Source organism: Monodon monoceros, unplaced genomic scaffold (genome assembly GCF_005190385.1).
Source record: "Monodon monoceros isolate NGI ecotype Baffin Bay Population unplaced genomic scaffold, NGI_Narwhal_1 Super_Scaffold_8, whole genome shotgun sequence".
Classification (NCBI taxonomy): domain Eukaryota; kingdom Metazoa; phylum Chordata; class Mammalia; order Artiodactyla; family Monodontidae; genus Monodon; species Monodon monoceros.
Window position 1 is genome coordinate 73,958,952 of NW_021703785.1, and position 22,050 is coordinate 73,981,001.

General features: G+C 41.5%; 1 protein-coding gene across 5 annotated transcripts in view; it reads left to right on the forward strand.

Moving 5' to 3' along the window:
* The window catches only part of ZDHHC20 (zinc finger DHHC-type containing 20), a 73,071-nt gene that overhangs the window by 41,248 nt on the left and 9,773 nt on the right, over positions 1-22,050 (forward strand). For 4 of the 5 annotated variants that reach the window (XR_003791699.1, XR_003791700.1, XM_029210006.1 and 1 more), the window contains exons 5-9: positions 4,400-4,493; positions 5,804-5,836; positions 6,428-6,548; positions 16,131-16,263; positions 19,527-19,653. Coding sequence is in view for 3 of the 5 variants with exons in the window: in XM_029210006.1 (XP_029065839.1) it covers positions 4,400-4,493; positions 5,804-5,836; positions 6,428-6,548; positions 16,131-16,263; positions 19,527-19,653 (508 nt within the window). In the remaining 2 variants the exon portion in view is untranslated. The remainder of the gene's footprint in view (positions 1-4,399; positions 4,494-5,803; positions 5,837-6,427; positions 6,549-16,130; positions 16,264-19,526; positions 19,654-22,050) is intronic. The other variant, XM_029210007.1, reaches the window with a different exon arrangement.

Consider the following 22,050-nt stretch of genomic DNA (forward strand, 5'->3'; position numbering starts at 1 on the left):
ACACTTGGCTGTCCCTCAGGACCTCGCTTCCTTCTTGGGGTCTGCATTCTTGTCCTTTATTAAACTTGCATAAAGATTGCTGACCTCCTTCTTCCCTTCTCCCACAGTTTGCTCCTAAAAATCTTCTTCACTTAATAATTTCCAACCCATTTCTTCCCTCTGCTTTCAGGTGTACTTCAAAGTGTATCTCCTCTTAAAAACAACAACAAGGGGCTTCCCTGGTGGCGCAGTGGTTGGGGGTCCGCCTGCCGATGCAGGGGACGCAGGTTCGTGCCCCGGTCCGGGAGGATCCCGCGTGCCGCGGAGCGGCTGGGCCCGTGAGCCGTGGCCGCTGGGCCTGCGCGTCCGGAGCCTGTGCTCCGCGACCGGAGAGGCCGCGGCAGTGAGAGGCCCGCGTACCGCAAAAAACAACAACAACAACAAAAATTTGGTTCTGACGTGTTCCAACTCCCATTCTATTTTCTCTTCCCTTAGACCGTGGTGGGTCCCCTCATAAGTCGTCTGTACCCTGGGCCTCTTTTCCTTCCCAGCAGATTCCAGGCAGTTGGCTTTCATTCTTCCTAACCAAGTTCGGTGGCTTTTCATTCTAACTGCTTGAAAAACTTTCTTCTTTGGAAAAACTTTCTTCTTTCCCATCCTAGTTGTTTCTGCATCTTTGAATGTTTATTCTTCCTGCTACATTTTTTTAACCCCACTTCACAAGGGCGCCTCGTCCCACTTCTTTTTGTACTGTTCCTTCAGCTGTTTTTAACTCTGACACCACGATATTGTGATCGTTGGTTCACTGTGTCTCAAACGATTTGTTTTCTTTAATAGTTTTCAGACTGAGTTATCTTTCCTTACTGTGAACTAGCAGATTGAGGGATGTTGTCACACGAGTGTGCGCTTGCTGCCCAAACCCTTTATTGTTGTCAGGCAGAGGGGTGGACTGCAGCTGCGCCTTCAGAGGGACGAGGCTGCCTTGCCCTCCGCCAGGGCCCTGGTCGGGGCTTTGGCACTCCCCTTGGCATGTGCGCCCACTAGAGCTCCATTCTCGTATCTCCACCTTCCGAAGGATAGCTGTACCTGAGTGACCTGTTATCCCAATTCAAGTCGAGCAAAACGTAACACCATGGGGGCAGGAGGGAAGCCTGTCTTGTTCAACTTTATATTCTCAGCATGAAGCAGTGTTTGTCACAGGGTAGAGACTGAGTATTTGTTGAATGAATGAACGAAAGAAAGAAAAACAACCTAACCCCCCCTCCCATACCCACCCACTCCCTCCACCCGCCACCATCAAGCTTGTTTCTGGCATTGGCAGCATCATTCTTCTGGCCACCCCTCCTAGAAACCGCAGTTTTCTGTGACTGCTGCTTTTACCTCAGTTCTTCTATCTACTCAGTCATCAAGACCCTTAAAAAGGCTTCTTGAAAAGTCTGTTTCATTTCATCTCATCTCAGAGCAATGGCAGAATTTTGAGTGGAGGAAATGTAGAGGAAAAGAAAATAAGACACTGGGTTTCTGATCCCGATCTGACCACTCATTTAGAGAGAGAGAGGGAGATAATCTTGGGCAAACTACTTGTTTTCTCTTTAGGTTTTGGGGTGTTTCTAACCTAAAAAATGAGAGGTTGAGTTAGGAGACCTCTCAGGTCCTTTATACCTGCTCTGCTTTTTCTACCTTGTATGGGTTCACTTCCCTAGTATCCAGTCTAGCCAAGGTACTACAGGAGGCCCTCAGTAAGGTACAGGTTATTCATTTGATAAGGGGATATTTGTGTAAATTCCCTTCATCTTGAAGTTTGGTTTAAATTATAAAAGTAATAGAGGAACATGATTTTTAAAAAAATTTTTAAGGATACCAAATGAGAAGTGTCTGCCCCTCACCCTGGCACTACTCCCCAGAGGTTGCCACCCTTCTTGTATATCCTTGCAGAAATTTTTTATATATAACAGAATATTGCAAAACTTATATACAATCAGTTAACATTTTAACAATGAGAGTGGATAGGTATTAACAAGTACAGATTTGGTTACCTGGGTAGCTGCCTTCTAGCAGGTGTAACTGCTAACACTGCTTCAAAACAACACTTTGTGTCTCTCTTATATATGTTAATTCCAAGTCTGAAGGTGGATGCATTGTATTGGGATGTGTAAATAGAGAAATACATATATTCTTCTCCCCCCTCAGAGATATGAAACGTGCTGTATATCAAACTATTCTGCGGTTCGCTTTTCTCCACTTGGTGCGTTTGCACTCTTCCAGCTTAGGGTATGTGTCTATTTTGTATGGAGAGTTCTTGTTAAAGTCTATGTAGTGTATCATAAAATGCTTAACTACCTTCATAATTCGTTATTCCTAGTGCTTTGTTCTTGAAACCATGTTGTGGTGAGAGCATGTCTATAGAATAACTTTTCTAGCGGCAGAGATCCCGGGCACAAGAGTGTTCATGCCTTACGCTTTTATAGATATGGCCAAATTCTTTTCCAAAAACACTAACACATGACATGGTCCATCTACTTTTTAGAGGGTATGTTTAATTTAAATTTTTATTTGAACCTGTTTTCTCTGCTGTTACTATGTCTGTTAGCCCTAATGATCACAAGTAACAGACAACAGCGTAAGCTTTTTAACTCCCCCTTCCCCCCAAAAGAAACTACCATAACATACGGGGTGGTGTAAGAAAGTGGTGGGTGTCTCCTGTGCCCTGAGGGCAGGACTGCAAGAACGGACTGGAGCTGAGAACCGGGGGCCAGAGGGGCTCCTGCAGCTATCCCTGCTGCTCCCTGGCATCTGCTCACTTCCTACACTGTCGCCCTTAAAATGATTCTCCCTTTCTTATCCCATCCACATGGCGAAGCGCGGCCATCGTGTGTTACTCAGTTCCACCCCGTGAGATACAGCTCACTGCCCCTCAGCCCTGATTCGTAGGAGAGAGCGTGGACCAGAAGGGGGAGGTGGGTGAGTTCACACAGTCCAGGTAGAAGAGGGGTCTGAAATCATTTCCTGGAAAGAGAGTGGCCTATAGACCAGGCGGATACCCCCAAAAGAAGTCTACCGCACTTACAGTAGATCCCGTAGAGTATTTATTAGTCAAATGCTCTAAATCTGTGAAAGTTCAGCTCTAGTGAAAGACCCGTAGTAATTTGTCTTTTTGCCAAGAAGCATTTGTTTGCTTTGGAGGCCACGATATGGAAAAAGGTTAGTATCTCACTGTAATTTTATTATTCTCTATTCATCCAAAATAATGGTTTTAAAGAATTATTGATTTGTGAAGTCTTGGGACATTTCCCTCCTAAATCTCAAAGAACTAGTTTGTCGCTTACGTAGATTTCAGAAACCAGAACCTCAGGTTCCGAATGTTCTGCAGATTCTGGTGGAGCTCTTCTTTCAGTTGGCTTTTTGTTTTTGTCTGTGCTGTGTGGCATGCAGGATCCTCGTTCCCCGACCAGGGATTGAACCCGCACCCCTGCGTTGGGAGCATGGAGTCCTAACCACTGGACCGCCAGGAAGTCCCCTCCAGTTGGCTTCTTTTCTCTCAGAGTACTTGAGCGGAGTGGGGAGAACAAGCCTTACCTGATGCAGCTTCTCTGACCCTGCCCTGTGTCCTCCTCCTTTCCCCTCTGCTCCAGGCACACCGGCCCCTCGCTGTTCGTGCACCCTGAGCACCCTCCCACCCGAGGCCTGTGCCCTCTCCTCAGATTCCTCTTTTCCCACAGGTCTATGTGACTGACCAGCTCCCTTCTTTCAGTTTCAGTTTTCTCAAATGACTCTAAAATTACAATACCCCACCTCCCCTTCCCTGCTTTATGTTTCCTGTCAGCACCTATCACTAATATATGACTTATTTTGTCACCTTGGTTATCACTCCCCGTCTTTTCCACTAGAGCGTGAGTTCCGTGAAGGCGGGGCTTTATGCCGAGAGCAATATCTGGCCCCTAGTAGGTGCTCATTGTGTTTTGAATGAATGAAGATACAAACTGTATATATTAGAATTCAGTGGGAAGAAGTTTAGAGTTCTTTCGCAATAGTATGTTTGCAATTTTGCTGTTTATCTGGGATGGGGTGGGAGATAATTGAGAACGTTTGTTTTGATATTTTACTACAGACATCATGGTACAGTAGGAGAAAATACTTGATTTAGGTCTTAGTGTATCTGAGTTTTGCCACTAAACTACATGTCTGACTTTGTACCAGTTCCTTATTTCCTTGGATCTCCTTATTCATCTGAACATTGCTGGGCCAGCTACATTTCTGAGGTTCCCTTCTGCCTCTCGACATTTGGATTTCATAAACTCTCCAATGAACTTTGGTATTATTTTAAAATTATTAGTTGTCAGTTTCCTAGAGTTGTTTCTAAGAAATGAAAGCAAATTTTATAGTCAAATTAACTGAACTCTAAACATACATTCTTCAACAGCTTCCTTTTATTTCTTAAATGTAGCCGTCAGATATTGTGAAAGATGTCAGCTGATTAAGCCTGACCGTGCGCATCACTGCTCAGCCTGTGACATGTAAGTGTTTCTCTTTGGCTTTCATTTAACCCCAGTACTGGAACTGGAGATGGGAGAACAGAAAGTGAAGGAACTTAGCAAAAGTACTGCATCCTCTCGCATTATTTGCTCTGTATGCAGAGCTAACATAAATATGTGTATAAGCTAGAATATGCTTTGAAGTAATCTTCGGTAACACTCGCTGTACCAGTTGTTAGAATTTTCTTGAAGTATGTGTACTTCTTGTGCATATGCTTAATGTAACATTGATGACCAAGTAAGTGATAACCCCCCCTTGAGAAAGATAACTTTAATTCCTGGATTAAAAAGACTATCATGACACTTTTCTTGTTTTTATTATTAATGTTGGTATTAAAGCCTAACAATCCACAAAAATATTACTTTCTTTTTTTGATATTTACTTATGTATTTATTTGGCTGCACCAGCTCTTAGTTGCAGCACACAGGATCTTTAGTTGTGGCGTGTAGGATCTAGTTCCCTGACTAGGGATCGAACCCTGGTCCCCTGCATTGGGAGCATGGAGTCTTAACCACTGGACCACCAGAGAAGTCCCATTATTACTTTCAGTTACCACCTCTGAAGTTGTTCCCCCAAAAATTTCAAAGATTTTATCCCTTATGCTCTTGTGAGAAGGTAGTGTGTTGAAAGAAAGACCCCTAGTATGGGAATTCCAGTGAGTCCTTGAACTTGAGTGAGACAAGTCATTTAACCTTTTGGGTGTCAGTTTACTTATTTGTTGTATTACTTGAAATGATCCCTTGTCTAACTTCATGCAAATACACATTACGTATACTGGTGGGGAGGCAAATTTGGGGTTTTTCTTTTTCTGACTATAAAAGTACAGTGGTTCTTATACATGGGATGGAATTGTATAAAATCTATGGGAAAAAAAACCCACCTACAAGCCCATCAGTGTTAATATTTTAACAATATTTGCTTCTAAAGTTTTATCACTTGCACATGTTTGAAATAACTTTCATTTTACTTTCCTCAGCTGACTTTGTAAACTAGATCTAGCTAATGTACCAAGTGCTATATGCACCATATCTGTACATTAAAATGTTGTTTGATGTGGTCCAAGTCAGCTGGCTATGCTCAGCTGAATTCTCAGTGTGAAAAGTCATTACTTCTTACCTATGAAAGTGTTTGTGGGAATAACAGAAATTGTCTCTAACCTAATGTCTACTGGGTTGGTTTTTCTAAGATGTATTGCTGAAGAGAAAATTTTAAGTAAAGAAAAAAAATTATCAGAAATTAGAATCAGGGAAATTTTTCTACGTGGATTTTCTCATGTTCGTTTGTTTCTTAGGTGCGTTCTTAAGATGGATCACCACTGCCCTTGGTACGTGTAAACACAGAGGAAATGACGTGGGGCTGGAGAGGTGGGAGGGGGGTACTTGGAGTGATTTACCTCAGCATTCCTAAATGTTGAAGGTCAATTTAATTACTCATAGATATCAAGATTGATCTAGTTTTATGTTTCTGCTACATGTTTTCCTTTAAAAATACATTCTGATGTTATTAACCCAAATAATTGTCTACTAAGAATTAACATTGAAATTACAAATTCCTTACAGAATTTATTTAAAACACACATCCATAATTAAGACACTGCTCTCTACTTCCCAAATGACCCATTTTCTAGTTATAGTGATTTTAAGTTTTTTCATCTGTCCTATTCGTTATTATTATGGTAAAAAAAACCATTAAATTTGCCGTCTTGGCCATTTTTAAGTGTACAGTTCAGCAGTGTTAAGTATGTTCACATTGTTTTGCAACCAGCGTCCAGAACTTTTACATCTTGCAAAATGAAACTCAGTACCCATTAAACACTCCCCACTCCCCTCCCCTCAGCCCCTGGCAAACGCCATTCTAGTTTTTGTTTCTGTGAGTTTGTCTTATTTTTACAGTGTGATTTTCTTTATTCTTCTAGGGTGAATAACTGTGTGGGATTTTCTAATTACAAATTCTTCCTGCTGTTTTTATTGTACTCTCTATTATATTGCCTTTTCGTGGCTACAACAGTTTTACAGTACTTTATAAAATTTTGGACGGTAAGTCTTTTTTTCTATCTTAAAACATATATTTAGGGCTTTTTAAGGTGCTATTTCATAAGTAATTCCTTCATTCTTCATTATAACTAGACATACTTAATTTTACTAGTTAGAGTTTATAATGGCTCAGAAGACAGTTGGGGTTAAAATTTACCTTCATATATACATGTTTGTAAATAAATGAATATTAAACAGGATATAGTGAGCTTCTTTTAGTAATCCAAACTGCTTCGAACCGCACTGTCAGTTTCAGGGAAGTAATTACTTTATTTCAGACAATGAGACTCAGTGCAGTTTTACAGTAATAAAAGTGGAATCCCCAGCCCCGGGTAACCACTAATCTGTTTCCTGCCTCTGGAGATATTAATACTTTTTCTGTTGTGAGTTGCAAATTGTGAGTTTTTCCACAATTTTGATCGATGTCTTGTAACCCTGTTTGCTTTTGTTTTTACTAAATCAAAATTTTATATTTTTAAAGCAGTACTTTTAAATCACGATTTCTGGCTTTATTCTGTTCACTGTAAATTTATACAGATATTTACTCAGCTTTTCTTCTGGCATTTTTATTGTGGTTTTTTTTCCTCCCTCCGTTTAAATCTTTGATTTTGAAGGTGGGGGTTATTGTGGTTAAAGGTACTTTTGTATTTACTCTTCCTAAAAATCCTATGAAGGTATTTTATTTTATTTTATTTATTTATTTATTTATTTTTGGCTGTGTTGGGTCTTTATTGCGGTGCGCGGGCTTCTCATTGCGGTGGCTTCTCTTTGTTGCACAGCATGGGCTCTAGGCATGTGGGCTCAGTAGTTGTGGCTCACGGGCTCAGTAGTTGTGGCTCGCGGGCTCTAGAGCGCAGGCTCAGTAGTTGTGGCGCATGGGCTTAGTTGCTCCGTGGCATGTGGGATCTTCCCGGACCAGGGCTCTAACCTGTGTCCCCTGCGTTGGCAGGCGGATTCGTAACCATTGCGCCACCAGGGAAGTCCCTATGAAGGTATTTTAAAATGTAGGTTTTATTTTTCTTCAGGTATGGTGAAGCTGACAGATCAGGAGATGATAACCATTGAAAAGATAGTCTGTTACTCACAGTTCCAAGGGAGGGTTCATGCCACCCCGTGCAGGGCCACACAGGGAAGCACCAGAGTTGCTCAGGAAGCAGAAGGCGCAGGGCCCGTGGGAAAGCATGGTGAGGCAGGGTAGATGCACTTTGGCTTAGCTGGTCTGAATAATTTCAGTGGTCTCTGAGGACGCAGGCTGTCCCTGGTTGTCTGGTGTGATTAGGGCAGGGTAGTATTGCCCCCTGGAGTGTGAGAGCCAGAGAAAGGAGGTGTTTTGGAGTATGGGCTCTGGATTGATTAGTTTGTATATGAGAGGTACATTCCTTGCTATCTCGGTAAGAATTGGATGGCCCTGGGAGAGGCACTCTCTCCCCAGTCAGCAAGGCTCCAGATGCGAGAGCACCAAGAATACAGAAAGGAAGAAAATGTAATGAACGCAGAAGGAGCTATTATTATTCCAGCTTTCAGAGTTGGAAACTGAGGTTGCAAAAGTTAGGTAACTAACAAGGTCACATACTTAATAGTATAGGAAGCCAAAATTTTAACTTAGATCTTTCTCTTCCAACATCCAGATACTTGAGTCATCAAACAATTAATTTTCCAGGAAATGTCTAATACATTTTGGAAGGATTTTCATTAAAACATCATTAGACTTTTAAAGTTTGGGTATTTAAAACCAGGGTATGCTAGCACTTGCAGTCCCTTTGTGCACTTCAGTTCTGTGTGGTATCAGCCTAATGAATTTTAGCCCCTGTTGTTCCCCTAGTTGGACAGCTTTGTTCAGTGTACAACCTACTTCACCATACTCAGTGGTCCTATTTAAATGAAGAGGAGGGAATTCCCTGGTGGTCCAGTGGTTGGGACCGCTGCTTTCACTGCTGTGGCCCAGGGTTCAGTCCCTGGTTTGGGAACTAACATCCTGCAAACTGTGCAGCACAGCCAAAAATTCCTTTAAAATAATAAATGAAGATGAATCTGTGCCAGATGAAAGAAGTCCAAATTGTAGAATTTCCCATTTCTTTATCAGAAACTTATGTTTGCAAACTTATGTTTGCATGTGATTTATTAATTAAAATATAAATATTTTAAAACTTTTTGAGGGCTTCCCGGGTGGTGCATTGGTTAAGAATCCGCCTGCCAATGCAGGGGACACGGGTTCTAGCCCTGGTCCGGGAAGATCCCACATGCTGCGGAGCAACTAAGCCCGTGTGCCACAACTACTGAGCCTGTGCTCTAGAGCCCCCGAGCCACAACTACTGAAGCCTGCGCACCACAACTACTGAAGCCCGCATGCCTAGAGCCCGTGCTCCACAGTAAGAGAAGTCACTGCATTGAGAAGCCTGCACACCACAACAAAGAGTAGCCCCTGCTCGCCGCAACTAGAGAAAGCCCGCGCGCAGCAACAGACCCAACGCAGCCAAAAATAACAATAAATAAATTTTTAAAAAAAACTTTTTGAGAGTCATCATGAGTAAGGAAAGACTAATAAACTAAAGTCTACTTTTTTCTCCATTCTTCAACGATTACTATGTGCCAGGCACATATGTTCTAGGCACTTGGAATATATCAATATACAGAAGAGACCAAGAGCTCTGTCTTTGTAGAATGTACTTTTGAGAAAGGGGAAACAAATAATAAACATCACAAATAAGTAAATTATATTGTATATTCGAAAGTAAATGCTGTGAAGAACAAGTAGAGCAGAGTAAGGGATTTAGCAAATGTGTGGGGAGGGAGGTGTGACGGGCGCAGGTTATAGCACTAAAGAGAGTGATCGTGGCAGACCTCCATAAGAAGATTAAATTTGAGCAAGACTTGAAGGAACTTAGTGGATATCCGAGATAAGAATATTTATGCAGGATTTCTCTGGCGTTCCAGTGGTTAAGACTCCACGCTTCCAATGCAGGGGGCGTGGGTTCGATCCCTGGTCAGGGAACCAAGATCCCACATGCCACATGGCACGGGGGGGAAAAAGAAAGAACGTTTATGCACCCAACAAAGGAGCACCTAAATATATAAAGTAGATATTAACAGAAGTAAAGGGAGAAATAGACAGCAAGACAATAATAGTAAGGGACTTTAATACCCCACTTTCATCAGTGGATGAATCATCTAGACAGAAATGAAATAAAGAAACATTGGACTTAAATGACACTTTAGTCCAAATGGACTTAACAAATTTATACAGAACACTTCATCCAAAAGCAACAGAATACACTTTTTTCTCAAGTGCATATGGAACATCCTCCATGATAGGTTACGTGTTAGGTCACAAAACAAGTCTTGCAAATTTAAGAATATTGAAATCATAGCAAGCATCTTTTCTAATTACAGTGATATGAAACTAGAAATCAATTCCAAGAAAAAAAACTGGAAAATTCACAAATATGTTTAGATTAAACATGCAACTGAACAACCAGTGGATGAAAGAAGGAATCAAAAAATATCTTGAGACAAATGAAAATGGAAATACAACATAACAAAACATATGGGATGCAGCAGAAGCAGTTCTAAGAGGGAAGTTCATAGAGATAAACCTGTGTTAAGAAGTAAGAAAGATCTCAAGTAACCTAATTTTACACTTCAAGGAACTAGAAAAAGGAAAAAGCCTGAAGTTAGGGGCTTCCCTGGTGGTCCAGTGGTTAAGACTCCATGCTTCCATTGCTGGGGGCTTGAGTTCAATCCCTGACTGCGGAACTAAGATCCCACATGCCATGCAGAGCAGCCAAAATTAAAATTTTTTTAAAAGCCCTAAAAGGAAGGAAATAAAGATCAGAGTGAAAATAAATGGAACAGAAACTAAAAAGATGAGTGAAACTAAGAGCTGTTTTTTGGGGGTTTTGTTTTGTTTATTTTTGGCTGAGTTGGGTCTTTGTTGTTGCACGTAGGCTTTCTCAAGTTGTGGTGAACGGGGGCTACTCCTCCTTGTGGTGCGCAGGCTTCTCATTGCAGTGGCTTCTCTTGTGTGGAGCATGGGCTCTAGGTGTGTGGGCTTCAGTAGTTGTGGCACACGGGGTCAGGAGTTTTGGCACGCGGGCTCAAGAGTTGTGGCTCGTGGGCTCTAGAGCATAGGCTCAGTAGTTGCAGCGCACGGGCTTAGTTGCTCCACGGTATGTGGGATCTTCACGGACCAGGGATCGAACCCATGTCCCCTGCATTGGCAGGCAGATTCTTAACCACTGTGCCACCAGGGAAGTCCTCTTTCATTTCTGATTTTGAGTCCTCTCTTTTTTTCTTGGTGAGACAAGGGAAAGGCCTGTCTATTCTGTTTATCTTTACAAGAAACCAGCTCTTAGGGCTTTCCTGGTGGTGCAACTAGAGAACCTAGAGAAATCCAGTGCACAGCAACGAAGATCCAACACAGCCAAAAATAAATATTAAAAAAAAGAGAGAGAGACATTACAACTGATAAATACAAAGGATCAAAGAGATTTCTATGAACAGTTATATGCCAGATAATTGGATAACCTAGAAAAAATGGATAAATTCCTAGAAACATACAACCTACCAAGACTGAATCATGAAGAAATAGAAAATCTGAACAGACTGAGTAATAGTAAGGAGGTTGAATAAGTAATCAAAAACGTCCCAACAAACAAAAGCCCCAGACCAGGTGGCTTCACAGGTGAAGAGTTAACACCTGTCCTTCTCAGACTTCCCAAAAATGGAAGAGGGAACACTTCCAGACTCATTTTATAAGGTCAGTGTTACCCCAATAGTAAAACCAGACAAGGTCACCACACGAAAATTACAGGCCAATATCCCTGATGAACATAGATTTAAAAATCCTCAACAAAATATTAGCAAACCAAATTCAACAATACGTTAAAAGGACCACACACTCTGATCAAGTGGGATTTATTCCAGGGATGCAAGGATGGTTTAACATCTGCATATCAGTCCACGTGATGCACCACATGAACAGAATGAGGGATAAAAATCATATCGTCGTCTCAATAGATGCAGAAACAGCATTTGTCAAAATTCAGCATCCATTTATGATAAAAACTGTCAACAAAATGGGTATAGAGGGAATGCACCTCAGCTTAATAAAGGCCATATATTGACAAGCCTACAGCTAACATCATACTCAGTGGTGAAGAGCTGAAAGCTTTTCCTCTAATATCAGGAACAAGACAAGGTTGCCCATTTTTGCCACTTTTATTCAACATAGTATCGAAAGTCTTAGCCAGCCAGGACAGTTAGGCAAGTAAAAGAAATAAAATGCATCCAGATAGGAAAGGAAGAAGTAAAACTGTCTGTGTTTTCAAGTGACATATTAGAAAATCGTAGGGTCTACAAAAAAACTGTTAGAAAAAAATAATCTGTGATTATGGATTGGAAGAATTCATATTGTTTAAAATGTCCATACTACCCAAAGCAATCTACAGAGTCAGTGCAATCCCCATCAAAATTCCAATGCCATTTTTCACAGAAATAGAACAATCCTAAAATGTGTATAGAACCACAAAAGAGCCAAATAACCAAAACAGTCTTGAAGAAAAAGAACAAAGCTAGAGGCATCTCACTTCCTGATTTCAAATTATATTACACATCTGTAGTAATCAAAACAGTATGTTATTGGAATAAAAACAGACACATAGATCAGTGGAATAGAATAAGAGAGCACAGAGATCAACCCATGCACATACGGTCAGTTAATTTATGACAAGGAGCCAAGAAGATACAATGGGGAAAGGACAGTCTCTTCAGTAAAGGATGTTGGGAAACCTGGGCAGCACATGCTAAAGAGTGAAACTGAACCTCAATCCTACATCATAGGCAAAGATCAATTCCAAATGGATTAGAGACTTGAACATGAGACCTGAAATCGTAAATCTCCTAGAAGAAAATACAGGTGGTAAGCTCCTTGACATCAGCCTTGGCGATGATTTTTTGGATTTGACATCAAATGCAAAAGCCACAAAAGCAAAACTAAACAAGTGGGACCATGTCACAGTAGAAGCTTCTGCACAGAAAAGGAAATCATTAACAAAATGAAAAGGCAGCCTACTAAATGGAAGAAAATATTTGCAAATTATGTATCTGATAAGGAGTAATATTCAAAGTATATAAAGAACTCATACAACTTAATAGCAAAAACAAAACAATCTGATTAAAAAATGGTCAGGGGCTTCCCTGGTGGCGCAGTGGTTGAGAGTCTGCCTGCCGATGCAGGGGACGTGGGTTCGTGCCCTGGTCCGGGAGGATCCCACATGCTGCAGAGCGGCTGGGCCCATGAGCCATGGCCGCTGAGCCTGTGTGTCCGGAGCCTGTGCTCCGCAAAGGGAGAGGCCGCAGCAGTGAGAGGCCCGCGTACCACCAAAAAAACAAAAACAAAAACAACAACAACAACAAAAAATGGTCAGAAGATCTGAATAGACATTTTTCCAGTGAAGACATGCAGATGGCCAACAGACACGTGAAAAGATGCTCAGCATCACTAATCACCAGGGAAATGCAAACCAGACCACAGCAGGATACCACCTCACACCTGTCAGAATGGCCATTATCAAAAAGACAAGAAATAACAAGTTTTGGCAAGGATGTGGAGAAAAGAGAGCCCTTGTGTGCTGTTGGTGGGAGTGTAAATTAGCGCGGCCATTATGGAGAATGGTACGGAGAGTCCTCAAAAAATTAAAATTAGAACTATTATACAATCCAGAAATTCCACTGCTGGGAGTATATCCAAAGGAAAGGAAAACACTAACTCAAAAAGATATCTGCATCCCTGTGTTCATTGCAGCATCGTTTATGACAGCCAAGACATGAAAACACTCTTAAGTTTACATTGGTGGATGAAGAAATTGTGGTATAAATATGCAACGGAATTTATACCGTTGCATAAACGGTATAAATTCTGCCATAGAACAAGAAGGAAATCTTGCCATTTTTGACAACTCAGATGGACCTTGAGGGCGTTATCATAAGGGAATAAAGTCAGACAGAGAAAGACAAATACCATATTATCTAACTTTTATGTGGAATAAAAAACCCATAGATACAAAGAACATTTTGGTGGTTGTCAGAGGTGTGGGGTGGGGGATGGCCGAAGTGGGAGAAGGTGGCAGAAGAAGCCTGGCGCTGTAACGTACGACATGGTGACTGTGGCTAATAAGTATATTTGAAAGTGTCTAAGAGTTAGGTCTTGAAAGATCTCCTCACAAGAAAAAAGGTTTTGTGACTCTCTGTGGTGATGGATGTTAACTAGACTTACTGTAGTGATCATTTTGCCATATAGACATATATGGAATCATTATGTTGAACTCCTGGAACTAAAATAACATTATATGTCAATTACATCTGAATTTTTTTAAGCGTGATTGTGGTAGGCCTCAGTAAGAAAGCTGAGCGAAGACTTGACGGGACTTAGTGGATACCTGAGAGAAGAGTGTTTCAAACAGAGGAGACATCTGACCTTTAGAGTAAAGGCCCAGAGGAGCACCATGCCAGGCCGCTGGCAAGGCTGGAGTAGATGAGCAGGGGGAACGGGTCCAGGAGGCGGCCAGGGATGCAGGGTCTTTGCGGGTGTTGCAAGGGCCGTGGAATGGGGAGCAGGGGGTAACGCCATCGGCCTTATAAAGGGTCCCTCTGGCTGCTTTGTGGAAAGTAGACTGGAGGGGAGGAGATGGCACCCCTTGGAAGGCTACTGCAGTACCATTGAGGCAGGTGAGAAATTATTAGATCTAGCTTTTAGAAACTACTCATCCGAAGTTTTTAAAAAGCTGTTTGCTAAAAAAATCAATTTTATGCTTTCCTAGATACAAATCTCTGTTTTAAAAACTTTGTGGAAAGGTGTGTAAAGTGTACCCTAAATGTGCTTGCAGAGCGGAATGTTCTTTTATGGTTTTTGAGAAGACGTCATTGATGGCCTTTAGAGAGCCACGTCTTAGTGGTCCTTCCAAACATGAAAGGTTTATAACAATAGTGCGCAGGATAATTTTGTATAAAAAGTGGTTTCTTAATGCGTTGTCTCTATTTATACAAGCTTTGCCACAGGAAATCTACAGAGAGTTGTCCAAAGGTAAAATACATCATTGCAGGCCTCCCTGGTGGCGCAGTGGTTGAGAATCCGCCTGCCAATGCAGGGGACACGGGTTCGAGCCCTGGTCTGGGAAGATCCCACGTGCCACGGAGCAACTAAGCCCGTGCGCCACAACTACTGAGCGCATGTGCCGCAACTACGGAAGCCCACACGCCTACAGCCCGTGCTCCGCAACAAGAGAAGCCACTGCAATGAGAAGCCCGTGCACCACAACGAAGAGTAGCCCCTGCTCTCCATAACTAGAGAAAGCCCGCACGCAGCAACGAAGACCCAACACAGCCAAAAATAAATTAATTAAATAAATAAAAAAAAATACATAATTGCCATGATATTCTTGCCGTCTTTTTTGTGACATTGATAGTGAGTATGTATAGTACTCATTTGTTTCACAAGATGGGGAGATAGTATTTAAAAGGTATTGCGGCTACTCTGGAAGAGAAGAGGAGAAGATAGATGTCAGAATCACCTAATGCTAAAAACCGTCCTGTTAGCCTGTAAACAGTGTTTAAATCAAGCAGGAGCAGCTCTTGTTCTGTGAGGCTGTGGTTGGCTGTGCGGCTTTGTCGTGAGAGCGAATGCGTAAAAGCTTCCTTCTAATCCTCATGCTAGAGACTGACTTCTTCTGGGTTAACACTTTGCTTCTGTTGAAATGAATCTAGCCATTAGAATGGGTAACAGAAGCTGTTTTCGTTCACTAATGCCTTGTGGCAAATTGACATACCAAATCGGTAATTACCAAAACAGGCTCTGTAGGAAGGGAGCAGGGATTAAAGAGGTAGGAATGGAAGCAGCTGAAGGGATGACTGTGCAGTGGTGTTCCGAAGACAGAGACTAGGGAAGTCCAAAAATAAATTTATCACAGTTAGTTTCTGGTTATATAATTAAAACAAGCAAATAGTAGTGTAGATGGAGAAAACCCTCGTGTATCCTGGATGTTGGGGAAAGCTTGAAAATGTGTATAAAGTACAAAAGAAAAACGTTGGGTAAAAATGTCCATCTTTTTATTTTATTACTGAAACTATTGCTAAAATTTAAGAGCGATTTTTTACTTTTTTTGTGTGTGTGTGTGGGGTACACGGGCCTCTCACTGTTGTGGCCTCTCCCGTTGCGGAGCACAGGCTCAGAGGCCATGGCTCACGGGCCCAGCCGCTCCGCGGCATGTGGGATCTTCCCGGACCGGGGCATGAACCCGCGTCCCCTGCATCGGCAGGCAGACTCTCAACCACTGCGCCACCAGGGACGCCCAAGAGCGGTTTTTAAAGTGACTCTTTCTGACATGTTATGTAAGCAAGCCCCTCAGATAATACCAATTCTCTGCTTTGGGAAATGTTGCTTTTGGATGTGTTACCTAATTTATTTTATTACTTCTCATATCTGGTAATTTTTTGGCGAATTCAGCAATCTTCAGGAAGAACCAAATTTGTAAGAGTATATTTTGGAGGTTGACTATTCTGAAAAGTAAGTCTTCTTTTTTCTTTCCTCAGAATGAACTCTCAGATACACGTGCAAAATTCCACATACTTTTTCTATTCTTTGTGTCGACAATGTTCTTCATCAGCGTATTGTCACTTCTCAGCTACCACTGCTGGCTAGTTGGAAAAAACAGAACAACCATAGGTAAGTAGGTTAAAATAAAGCATAATTATTTAGGAAAATGGCCACAGATGAACATGAAATCTAGAGAAGGACAAAAGATGATAAAGATAAAATAATTCTGTATTAAAATTAACTTGGACTGGATAGGAACAATGGCTGTCTAATAAATGTAAAGGTTCATAATTTTGAGAAGGTTGAGGAAGTAAGATTGACTTTTCTATAATTTTTCAGTAGTGTGTTGTATATAAAAGTAGAGAACTGACTATATTTTATAAATTTTAATAAAAGCTGTTTCCTGCATTTGTTGTATCACTAATGTTAGCACTTGTGTCCCTTTTTTGCTCATTTTTTTAAAATGAAAATATTGGGGAAGAATTCAGTAAGGTATTCCAATAATTGGACACACACTTCTTTTTTTTTTTTTTTTTTTTTGCGGTACGCGGGCCTCTCACTGTTGTGGCCTCCCGTTGCGGAGCACAGGCTCCGGACGCGCAGGCTCAGCGGCCATGGCTCACGGGCCCAGCCGCTCCGCAGCATGTGGATCTTCCCGGACCGGGGCACGAACCCGTGTCCCCTGCATCGGCTGGCGGACTCTCAACCACTGCGCCACCAGGGAAGCCTGACACACACTTCTTAAACAACAGTGGTGTGGTGCTCAGACTAAACCATTGGCATGTAAACAGCAACACCAGCCATAACTGGAATATTGAGGTATTGGCTAACAGAATGGGGATCTGTCACAGTGTTTCCAAAGAAAGTTAAACACTCCCTGCTGTCTAAAGGAGAGTTGGACATATTTTAACATAGAAAGATGCAGACATTGTAGGGAGATTCTTAGGTACTTTTATATTTGTATCACTTTAATCTCGTGTCTATGGAGTCCTGTAAAATATGACGGGCTTCCAGGGTAAGGGTGCGGTGCCCTGCCTTTCCCAGCTCACTCTGCTGTTGCTTCTCCTCCACTTCCCATGCCTTCATCCCTTTCCATGTGAATAAGCTTCCTCATGTCAATTAATTTATCATCGTCACAGAATATCCTGTCATCTCTTCACCTTTAACCCGAGGTCATAGAAGGCAGCCCACATGCAAAGCCTAGCTCTTCAGACCTCCCAAGCAGCTGGACACTGAGAGATTTCTCACAGAAAAGGAGATTTCTTCTTTTCAAAACTGACGACTCTGGTGGCCCTATTTTCCCACCTGGCATCATTCGGTAGGAGCTCAGTAGTGGCTGACTGCTTCGGTGGCCACGAGTATTTAATTGGCCTCGGTTCCCACCCTGCTTCATTTGTTTCCCACCCAAACCCTGTAGGTGTCTGAGAGGTGAGTGCTTCCTGGGAAACACATTGTTCTCTTAAAAACAATCTTTTTCAAACGTTTTTACCAGTGACTACGGTAAGAAATGCATCATTTTATATCACTACCTAGTGCATGCACACACATTTATAAAATTATGTAAGTAGAATAAGCAAAATCTTCGTAAAACATCATTAATGTCTACTCTGTCCAATATATTCTAATATTTTCTGTTCTAGTTCTTTAAAAAGAAATGCTGGTTTCAAAGCACTGAATTGATTTTACAGCCTATTCAGATGTTTAAACCCACACTTTGAAAAACCTTCCCCTAACACACCACTCCCCACACACCCTGGTGTTACCCAGCTCTCCACTGCTGCTTCCAGATGTCCTTTGGGGCATCACTTGTACCTTCCTCATAGCTGTCACTGCCCTACCTTGAATCATTTCTCACGTTACAGAGTTTCTATTAATACATTCAAACTGCTGCTGTCACCCCAGAAAGGCTGGTTGGTCTCTTTGATTCCGATAGCCAGTCATTCCTGTACCCAAACACTGAACCTTTCATCACTTGAAACTGAAGAGGCCTCACATTTTCACCGTGAAGTTTCCATTCTCTGACCACAGTCTTTATCCGTTCAGCTCTCCCTTTCCGTGTTCCAGTGTGCGCCCTTTTTAGCTTACTGAGTCCTCCACACTCCACCACTTTTCTCCCACGTTTCTTTCCCTTCTGGTTTTGTTTCTTACCCTTTTCCATTCTAGATCCTATAATAAATGTTCTCAAGCTCCTAGCAGCACCCTCACATTACACATGCCCCTAAGTACCTCTTCTCCCATAACGCCTTTGTCAGTCCCTGACCCAGGTTATTCCAGCGATGCGTTCTTCTCCCAGTGCGATGGGGCTGGAGAGAGCTGGTGAAGGCCGTCTCGCTCCCACAGAGGTGGTCACAACTACAGATTCAAAGTCTCAGACCTCACTTAGACCCTCAGCTCTATTTGGCAGTAATGTCACGTGTTTCTGATCAGGTTTGCCACCTTATTACCCACAATAGGTATTCCAGACTTTCATCATCCTCCCTATTTTCCTTACCTATTTTGTGAACGCTTCATAGAAAAATTAGAAGTTGTCACAAGTAAATTCTTATCGTCTCACCTTTATAACCTCACACAAACATTTCTACTTTCAAACCCATCACTGTCACCCTCTTTCTAACTTCTGCGGACACGATGTCTTTTCTGGTATCTATGGTTAATCTTTAGAACTTTTCTAAAGGCCATCCCATTTCTTCTAGAACTTTCTTCCATCAGTTTTTACTTCACTTTTCTGTGTCATCAACCTTTTCCAATCCGTCTCTCCATCAGTTTTTACTTCACTTTTCTGTGTCATCAACCTTTCCCAATCCGTCTCTCCCTGGCTCCTTCTTATCCATAGCTTATAAAACATTCCGCAGTGCATTCTTTCTTTAAACAGAGATCCTAGGTTCTGGCCCCCGTCAGCTTCCTCACTTGTTATTGTTCATAGCTCAGGACCGAGCTCAGGCGTCACCTCCTGCATATTTCACCTTCCTTGGCCACCACCCCGCATGTATCTCTATCACACTATCATTCTGATAGACTTTTGTTAGGCTGTGGGTTCTTTGGTCAGAATTTCATCTACTTTACCTTGGGATCCCAAACCCTGGTGCTTTGCCATAGGCACGTAGTAGGAAGTTGATACATAATGAATGAGTGAAGTTGCAAGAGATAGAATATCTTTAAAAAAAAAAAAAAAAGAAAGAAAAAGGCTAAGGTGTATTGAACATTCTTCAGTCGATTTTCCTTAATATCACATAATTATTTTGACATTTTCATTTTATAAGGGTGATGAAATATTCAAGAGGTTATATTTTTTCCCAAAAAAGTTTAAAAAGAAAAAAAATTGGTACTTTCCTTCCCTCCTATAATTTTTGAATAGGTTAACTCTTCTTCTTTGTAATATATATCTGTAACAGAATCATTCCGTGCACCCACATTTTCATATGGACCTGATGGAAACGGTTTCTCGCTTGGATGCAGTAAAAATTGGAGACAAGTCTTTGGTGATGAAAAGAAATATTGGCTACTTCCAATATTTTCAAGGTAGTTTATAAAATGCACGTCTCAGAAATTATGGAACCTGTGATTGTCTCTCTGATTAAATGATTCAGAGAATATAGTATATTATGACATTATGAGACTTAAGAATGAAAACTCAGAATATCTTGATTACATGAAATATTTTATTTTTCATGTTTTTTATAAGGGTGAAGGAGAGTTTAGGCATATATTTGAATGAGAAAAAAAAGATGATTCATAGAAAATAAGAATCACTCTGTTTCTTTCAAAATGAAAATAATTTTGTGAAGTAAAGAATCATAAGAATTTATATTTATTAGCCATATCTTCAAAGATTTCCAGTACAGGTTATGTATTCTGTTGTGTCTTAAATCAAAGAAGACCCAACACGTAATGCAGTTTTTACCTGCATTTAAATTTAAATGAGAATATACGCTCAAGATGATTCATAATGTCCTTTTCTCTCAAATTCTCAGCCATCCTAGGCCATCTATATACCAAAAGTCATTAGAGAGAAGGAAAAAGTATTTGAAATTCAAGTACCATATTTGTAAGTGTTGTGGGCTTTTTCCTTTTTTCCCTTAACAAGGAACTGTATTGCTTGTTATTTTGTCTGAAAATGACATATTTGCATTCTTCCTTTTTCTTTTTTTTTTTTTTTGGCCACGCCACATGGGATCTTAGTTCCCTGACCAGAGCTTGAACCAGGCCCCAGCAGTGAAAGTTCAAAGTCCTAACCACTGGACGGCCAGGGAATTCCCAATTGCCTTCATTTTTTAATTTTTTTTTTTTTTTTTTTGCGGTACGCGGGCCTCTCACTGCTGTGGCGTCTCCCGTTGCGGAGCACAGGCTCAGCGGCCATGGCTCACGGGCCCAGCCGCTCTGCGGCACGTGGGATCTTCCCGGACTGGGGCACGAACCCGCGTCCCCTGCATCGGCAGGTGGACTCTCAACCACTGCGCCACCAGGGAGGCCCTTGCCTTCATTTTTGAAAGACGTTTTGCTTGGTATAGAATTGTAGATGCTGCTGCATTGTTTCTGATGAGAAGTTTGTGGATGTTATGTTTATTATCATTTGTGTGACGTGACATTTTTCTCTGGCTGCCTTTAAGATTTTGTTTATCACTAGTTTCTTGCAATTTGATTATGGCCCGCCTGGCGTTGTTTTCTTCATGACTCTCGTGCTTAGGATTGTTGAGCTCCTTGGATCTGTAATTTTTAAACTTTCATCGGATTTGGAAAGTACTTTTAACCACTGTCTCTTCAAGTATTTCTTCTGTCTCCTCCCTCCCCTTGTCCCTGCAGGGACCCCAGCTACATGTCTGTGGCTCCTCGGGAGGCTCTGCCACGGCTCACGGGTGGCTGCTCACCTTCTGTTCAGTCTTTTTCCTGAGTTTCATCTTCAGGTGCGCCAGTCTCTTCTGTGCGCTTTATCTGTTGTCTCTTATATTCAGGTGTTTCCACTCTGACTGGTTGGAACATAGACTGTTATTTTTTAAGGTTATTTTCTCTAAACAGAAATTTCAATGTTGGCAGTTGGGTTTTTTGTCTTTGTTTTTTTTTCCCCTTCTTTGAAGATGTTGTTCCATTATCGTCTGGCTTGTGTTGTTTGTGTCAATAAATCAGCCTCTCTCTTATCTTTATTCCACTGTTTGTACAGGCACACCTCGGAGATTATTGCAGGTTTGGTTCCAGACCACCGCAATAAAGCAAATATCATAGTAAAGTGAGTCATACGAATTTTTTGGTTTCCCAGTGCATATAACAGTCTATAACCATAGGCTGTTAATTGTTCAGTAGCATTATGTCTAAAGAAAAAAACAATGTACATACTTTGACTTAAAAAGACTTTATTGCTAAAAACTGCTAATCGTTATCTGAGCCTTCAGCAAGTCATAATCTTTTTGCTGGTGGAGGGTTTGAAATATTGTGAGAATTGCCAAAATGTGACACAGAGACGCACAGTGAGCAAATGCCGTTGGAAAGATGGCACCGATAGACTTGCTCAATGTAGGGTTGCCTCAAACCTTTAATTTATAAAAACCACAGTATCTGCAAAGCACAGTAAAATGAAACACAATAAAACGAGGTATGCTTGCAAATTACTATGTCTTTCCCCTGTGGCTACTTTGAAGATTTTATCTTTACCGCTGGCTTTAAGTAGTCTGATGATGGTGTTCCTTACTATGGTTTGCCCTGTGTTTATCCTCTTTGGAGTTCATTAGGCTTCTTGGATCTATGAATTTGTAGTTTTCATCAAATCTGAATCATTTATTCATTCATTCATTTATTTATTTGGCTGCATTGGGTCTTCGTTGCTGTGCGCAGGCCTTCTCTAGTTGCAGCAAGCAGGGGCTACTCTTTGTTGCTATGTGTGGGCTTCTCATTTAGTGGCTTCTCTTTGTTGCGGAGCACAGGCTC